At 37.7% G+C, this 7937-nt stretch overlaps 1 protein-coding gene across 1 annotated transcript in view; it reads right to left on the reverse strand.

Moving 5' to 3' along the window:
* Window positions 1-305: 305 nt before the first annotated feature.
* The window catches only part of CUNHXorf21 (chromosome unknown CXorf21 homolog), a 13362-nt gene continuing 5730 nt past the window's right edge, over window positions 306-7937 (reverse strand). The window contains exon 2 of the mRNA XM_006918277.2: window positions 306-1443. Coding sequence (XP_006918339.1) covers window positions 541-1431 — 891 coding nt within the window. The 5' untranslated portion in view covers window positions 1432-1443 and the 3' untranslated portion in view covers window positions 306-540. The remainder of the gene's footprint in view (window positions 1444-7937) is intronic.

The following is a 7937-nucleotide window of genomic DNA, read 5'->3' on the forward strand; positions in this document are numbered from 1 at the left end:
AAAACACAATTACAATTTGCTACTGTTTTAATGTTTATAAAGAATATATTTTAAGTGATCTACTTATACAGAACAAAGAGATAAACATATTTTGAAAACTGAACCTGTCTCTCTACCCAAATATAGCAGCCTTCTATAGTCCATTTCCCTCAAGGGAAAACAACTTGGAGGAATTTTTTGAGTAATATATTCTTAACTCTTTACCCTGAAACCTTTGGCTTTTTAATTTTAACATGACGTGTGTAAGTTTCTTTGGCTGTTGTCTTTTCATTTCTGTACCCCCCCCTTAAATGAATCCTACCTTTGTTTTTTTGATCATCTTTATTTTTGCTTTATTGCTTTGAAATCATTCTTTATAGCTCTTCTTCCCACATTTCATCATGTGTAATATGAGATTTCCTCTTAATTCACACCTGACCTCCAGCTGAACTTTACTTCCCTTGCTCTTTACTCCTTCACAACCCCCTCCTCCACATTCTCAGAATAAATGGATAAAGTGGTGCTTTAGCTGCGAGTAGTTAAGAGGAATGGAAGCATCCTCTATGGAGTCACATTGCTATACTGAGAAATATGGAGACTAGGAGTGCTGATTTCAGTAGACACCAACTGCAACAGGCGGTTAATGACTATATCCCTGGCTTTTGAGGTCTCCAGGTTCTTTTCTCTAGACACTTGAAGACTAATTTGGTCCACACTCGTCATGATGAGTTCAGATGCCAGAATCTGCGTAGGGGAATGGTCATGAAACACAGTGTCCATAATGTATTGCTTATATAACTCCACCACCTTCTGCTCCAGGTACTCATTCAGCACTGCATTAGAAATAGGCTTCTGCATTTGCAGACTGCTTTTCTCCTTGATGCTAGTTATTCTCCAGTAGGATGAATACCGCTGTATAGGTTTTGGGGGAAAGTCGCTGAGCTGAGTAGAAATGGAATCCTCCATGGGCAAAGGAATCTCAGACGATTTCAGCAAAGGGCCAAATTCAAAACTGTTCTCAGAGGGAAAATCTGTTGTCACTGAACTAATGGCCATCACCTGACCCCCTGCAATATGTAAGTCATTGTAATTCTTGCAAATACTTTTGCAGGAAGGTGGAACCAAGTAGGTCTCTCTGCTAGGGTGTCTACATATTTCCACTGCAGCCATATTTGGGCTTTCAAACACAGGATTGGGGTTTTTCTGTAGCACTGTGATTCTCTGATTTCTACTGTGTTGGCTCTCTCTCGAATGCACTGAAGAAATAAACTTGCCAGAGGATTTGCAGCTCACATAGAGACTTCTGACTTGTGTCTCATCCACAGAGGAATAGGAAAGAGCAGATTTCATCTCTTCTTCCTTCTCCTCAGCCACCTGCTCATTATAAGATGCACAACTCCAGTGGATATCCTTCTGGTAGGCAAGTCCACTGAGGTACCCTTCTGACAGCATTCTGGAAAGAGACTTGGTAACATTGGGGGAAATTAATATTAAAAACTTTTAAATTGGCAGTTGATATATCAAAAAAGTAAGGGACAGTAAATGAAGTCATTTTATTCATTTGCCAAGCCATTACTAATTCTGAGTCTGCTGTGTACTAGGACTATGGCATGTGCTGGAGATATAAAGGTGATTAGGACACAGTTGCATCCTTTAAGGAGTTTCTACTATGGGAGAAAATAAACTAGACACAAATAATTCCAATATTATCTCACTGAAGGTTAAAATAGTGATAGGCACAAAGGAAGTACAGAAGAGGAGCCCCAACACAGCCTATGGCTAAGGGGGAGGAGTAACAGAATGTGTGACAGAGAAGATGACGTTTCAGCTAAATTGTGAAGATGAAGCATTCCAGTCATAAGAATATGGTAGCATGGTCTGTTCACCATATACCAAGACGCTAAGCATAAGAGGCTGGGGCAATAGGCTGGAACTGGGTCATGAAGGGCCTTAGAAGTCAAATAAAGGCATCTGTATCCTGCCCCAGAGGAAAAGGAGAATGATTGAGAAGCTTCAAATTAGAGAAGCCACACAGCTAGTGGGTTATGAGAAAAATGAGGAAACTTGTTGCAAATGCCACTGAAAATAAGAGCTTTATTTTGCTAATTTTTGTATTTTATCCCTAGGAGCTAGCATAGTTGTTTGCATTTAGGAGGGATTCAATATTTGTTCATTTGAATTAGTTGGCAATAATTGCATGGTTTGAAATTCACTATCAACCTGTCATGAAGGACCATAAAGCCCCATCTACTTTTGCAGCCCAGGATAAATTTCTTACTCTATCCCACCCACTTCTCAATACATCTTGGAAATGTCTCTGCACCCAACTGATGTATTTACTTCTACCCTCATTACCAAGGAGCCTTCCTGACCCTGGGCTTTCACTATACCTGCCTCCCCTCTCCACTCTCAGCTGTCACCTGAGTCTGGAGTGGCTAGAAACCAGCAGCTGCATTTTCTAAAAAAGGAACGCACTGGAATTCTTGGCACTGGGCAACAGACAACAAGGAAAACTAGTCCTCTTTGGCCTTGAGCATTGGGCTACTAAAACAGACCTGTCAACTTGAACCTGAATTGAAAAGTCAAATTAAAAAAGGATTATTTTAACCATACATGAGGGTCCTTTTTTTTAATTTTAGCAGCTCTTTTATATTCATGTAGTTATTTTCCAAGTAAATTCTTTAATTGTATAAGGTAAATATTGTAAATATAATTAATATAATTGTTTTAAGTGTATAAGGGTAACATTTATTTTCTCTTTTGGAACTCTTCCAAGATATATTTAGCAAATTTCTCAATTATTTAAATGTTTGTATTCTAGGCACCATCATCATGTGCCATAAAGATACAAAGTTAAAGGTCTTCAACAAATCCATGAAGTAATTCTTGTATGCTTGACATATTTATAAGAATAAAGAAAATGTTCTTCCCTTAAAAAAAATGAAGTGTGGTTCTGCCTTCAACAAACTGAACATTCGCAAATTTTTATATGTATGAGAAGATAATAGAGCAAAAAAGTTGATCCTAAAGGTTTTATAGTGAGGCGACCCTTCCACTCCACCCCACCCAGCTAGGGTCTTCCCCGCTCAAGGCCTCACAACATCATTATGGAAAACCAGAGCAGAAACACAACGCTCAGCATTTGAGTTTCTAAACTGACTTCAGAAGCTCTCAGCAAAAATCAAAGTGTTAGAGAAATGGCTTTTGAGATACTATAACCTGAGCTTCTAAACTTCAGAATCCAAAACCGTAAAAAACTTAGGGCATAATATTTAGGCATCAACAATAGACTCAGTGGATGGAATCCCCCATGGAGTGGAATGGTAGCTCCAGAAACACTTGGAAGCCAAAAATAGAAGAAGTCTGTGCCCCTATGTCCCAGGTAGAATCTGAGGAAGCAGGAAGTCTCCTGCCCAGCATGGTGTAGGAGCAGGAGGAGAGCCAGCCACGTGGATTGCCTCGGTAGACAGGTCTGAGGCTGCTTCATCAAGTCAGCTCACACACCAGCATGCTATCCAGAGCCTACAAACCTGGAAAAGACCTAGATTTGGAATGGGAAGATTGCAGGCATGATCTCAGTAGACTATTAACCAGAGACCAGGTGAAGGATGAGAAGTTGATGTGGGTTGTCAGTGTGACTACATGATGGCAACCAAAGAACCCCACCACCCCCACATTAGCAACCGACCTGATGGCTCTATGTAAGCAAGCTGGAACTTAGAGGCATCTCCCGAAGGACAGAGGCCTGAAGTGACTGAGGAAATCCTGATCGACTGATTATTCGGGAGCATGTGAGCTGAGCTCAAAAGTGAGATCAAACTGAGCTCACCTGGAAAGCAGATTTCCAGGAAAAATAACTAGGTAAGCATATGCATGTATTTCTCACCCCCCCAAACTTCATTAAAACAGCAGTAAATGATTTTTTTAAGATATCTACAAGAAAAGGGAGAACAGGAGAAGAGACTAGAGCAATGACATTTTAGAAGCCGGGAAAACAGGAGGCCAAGGGTTAATGACTTAGAAGACCTGAAAAAGCTGAATCCTAAAAAAGCCATGGGAAAATCCAAAGGCCAATCCGATTTAAATTCCGGTAAATGTTCAGGAATTGGGGCATCACATACTCTTTGAGAGTAGGGTAAAGAGGGTATATCTAAAATAAGAAAGATTGAAAGTATTTAAAAGGCAGTCAGAAACCCAGATCTTCTTCACTCCATGTAGTCAGGTGACCATTTCCCATCTTCATCCCCAAAGGAAAACTTGAGATTTATTCTCTGAAGACTAAAATGTAGGGTCTCTGAGATACAAGTTGAGGGTAGAATTATTGAACCAATAATAGAAAGATTAAATAAACGTATGCATGTTGGATGCTGAAATCTATGACCCTCTATTCTCAGCTCCCAGAATGCTGGCGGAGGAGCATCCATCATCCAGGCAGGACATTGGGAAGACTGTTCTGGGGAAAGCAGACGGGTCTGAGAAGGTCAATTGGCATCACAGGTTTCCCCAACTAAATGAGGCAGCCAGATCACCCTTCAGTCAAGCTCACAATCAATAGAGCCCATTGAGCTTTTTGGACATCTATCTTTAAGTATGAGTTGAACTTTGAAATATCTGAGGAAAGCTCTGAATGAGAGAGACCAAAACAGCCACTTAGAGGAAACAAACTTGGAGCAGGGTAGGGAGGGAGGGGGGTTCAACTACCATCAATATTCTCAAGGAGATAGGGATAATATTACAATCTTGAATTAAGAATAGGATGTTATTTTAAAAAAACATTCTGAAGCTCTTAGAAATTAAAAATGATAGAAAGTTTTAAAACCCGATAGAATGATTGGAAATTGAGGCAAACTCTCATTTTTTGAAAGTATAACAAAAATACAAAATGAAAAATAGAAAAAAAGATAAAATTAGTGAACTAGTCCAGGAGATCCATTACCTGAATAATAGAAGGTTCAGAAAGAGGACAGAGAAAATAGAGAAATTCAAAGAATTCAAAAATATTTCCCAGAATTGAAGTATACGAGTTCCTAATATACTGGGTAAAAATAGACCTACACCTCTTCTTGTTATTGCGAAATGGTAGAACACTTGGGACAAAGAGAAAATAACTATGTTTCCAGAGAGGAAAAAGTCAGGAAAAAAAAAAAAACCCAAGAACCAGAATCTGCAGACTTCTCGACAGCAACATGAGAAGCCAGGTAATCATGTAATAATGTCTAAAAATTCTTAAAAATTATTCCAATCTAGAATTTAATGACAAAATTATCAGTCAACTATGAGGATAGAATAGAAATATTTTTAAGTCAAAGTCTCAAATAGTTCATCTCCCAGGCGACTTTCTCAGGAAGCAAACAGAAGATGTTCTCCTCTGAAAGGAGTAAGTAAATCAATAAAAAGCAGAAAAGGAATACAGGAAACAGGAAATCCAGGACTGGGGAGAAACAAAGGAGCCTTCAGACCTATATAGCCAGAGACTCTGTTCCAAATCCTGCACTGTAAAGGGCCCCACTCTGACCCTCCTTCAGATGTGCCTCTCCCAACAGGGTGAGAAGTCCTAGAAGCCAACATGATGGAACCCACCAGTCTCTACACTGCTGCCTTCCGAACCACGTGTCTAGTACTCAGGACCTCAGAACTCCCTGCTCGAATCGACTAGACCCAGTCTCAGAATTTGCACACACTCTTTTCCAAATGCATCATGACTAAGGCTGACTTAGAGACCAGACATGTACACATGTCCAGACCCAGTATGTGGGACCAAGCAATGAGCCTGGATGTATAGACTGAGTGTGAGGTGTAGCCAGGATTAGGAAGAAAAGATGGAAGGGCTGCAGACTGAGACTCCTCGTTTTTTTCCTAGACCCAGGAAGTGTCAGAATCCTACCCATGATGACAGTGAAATGACATTCCAGAATGAAAGCTATGTAACAGGCTCAAAAGGCAAACTGGCTAGTTGGAATAGATCAGAAAGGCTTTTGGAGATAAAGATGAAATCAAAAACAACTTAATAAGCTGACCATTATGAAGTAAGATTTATATAATTGGCTATGGACTTTGGGAGTGAACTAGGAAAAGCTAAGCAAAGGAAAAGTGTAAACCAGTGCTGTCCAACAGAACTTTCTGGAATGATGAAATGATCTGTATCTGTGCTAACATATTAACTAACAGCCACATGTGGCTACCAAGCACTTGAAATGTGGTGAATGAAACTGAATTTTAATTTTATTTAAATTAATTTTAAAATATCACATAGCACTACTTTGAACAGTACAGACTTAGAAGATAGTGAAGGTGATAACGTAAAATTGTAAAATACTGAAGGCAAAAAAAAAAGAAAAAGAAAATACTAAAGGCAGTTCATTATAATTGCAATTTAAAGTTCACTGGATGATCACTGTCATAGCAATAATTCTAGAGTGAAATTTAATTAATTCACTTATTTCTGTACTTCTTTCAGAGGGTATTAGAGAGAATATATCAAAAGACAGTAATAAAAGAGTATAAACTTTTAGATGTTTGGTAACAAAATGAGATCCTTATCTGAGACTCTTTTTGTTTTGGTATTTTAAAATAGGGACTATATAGAACTTCCTTTTAATTTTTGTTTTGTTTTTATTTGGAGAAGTGTAGAAAATCTGTGTGAGCATGAATGTTCAAAAATATTTTTAAAGCTATTTTTATTTTAATCATGTAGTCTCATAGGTTGTCTCTGAGGTGATGAAAGTGCTGTCCAGTAGAATTTTCTGTGATGACGGAAATGTTGAATATTTGTGCTGTCCAATATGATAGCTGATAGCCGCATGTGACTAATGAGCACTTGAAGTGTGTTTAGTGTGACTGAAATCTTAAATTGCTACATTTGGCTACTATGTTGGACACCACAGATCTAGACAATTATAAACTCCAACTTATAATTTAAGAAGAAGTTGTACAGCAAAAAACTGGTTTACTACATGGCTGAGTTGTAAATAGCTTTTGCATAGTCATAATAATATTTAAGTCACTGAAAATTAATCTAACCAAATTTAAAATGTAACCATAGAATGCTAATAAATCCAGGAAACAAGGATAATATTTTATCATTTATAGTAATGTAATATCAATAAAAATTGTCTTGGGCATTTGCGTATGTGTCCAGATTGGGTAGCCAGTCCGTATAGTGAGAGGAACAGGACAAGGATGTATGTACTTGGTGAAAGCTAGGGGAGGAAAGAGAACTAAATCCTATCTTCATGATAACAAGTCAATAAATAATGCCCCAAACTGAAAAATCCAAAAGTTGTAACACAGGCATGCTATTTAAAGAAATGGTAGTAAATATCAAATAATTAGTTAAAGGAGATTAAAGTAGTTGCTTGCTTCTGTAAATTAAATCAACTTAGCATCTGTGGTATTATCTACAGAGGCCCCTCAAACCATAATATTGCATGAGTTTATGACTGTCTATATTAAGAGGCATTACTGAGAATTGAAATTCATTTCTAAAAAGTTAGCAGCAGAGGGCAGCAGAGAGCACACCAAAACCGCTTTTGAAAGATTGTTCTAAAGCTATGCAAAGAGAGTAATAATATTGGCTGATAAAACAGAAATTGTACACCTATTAACTCACTTAATCTTCATAAAAACCCTTTAACATACCATTAAAATGAAAACAGTGCTGTATATCATGACGTTCTAAAACTTAAAAATAGAGAAATAGAGAAAATTATTTGGGTTTATTTTAATTGTTGGCATTTTTTTCTTAATACATTTCAGTGATTATCTGTGAAATTTTTTAAAGACATCATTCAATCTTTTCAAAGGTATTACAAAACACATACTTCAAGCAAATGTTAACTTCTATTAGACTTTATTTCATCTGAGAAACTAAAACTGGACCCAATGGATTACTTCAAACGTTCAAGGATATTTTATCACTTGAATTTGTATTCATAGAGAAGCTATATATATACACACAT

The sequence above is a fragment of the Pteropus alecto genome, unplaced genomic scaffold (assembly GCF_000325575.1).
Source record: "Pteropus alecto unplaced genomic scaffold, ASM32557v1 scaffold248, whole genome shotgun sequence".
Classification (NCBI taxonomy): Eukaryota; Metazoa; Chordata; class Mammalia; order Chiroptera; family Pteropodidae; genus Pteropus; species Pteropus alecto.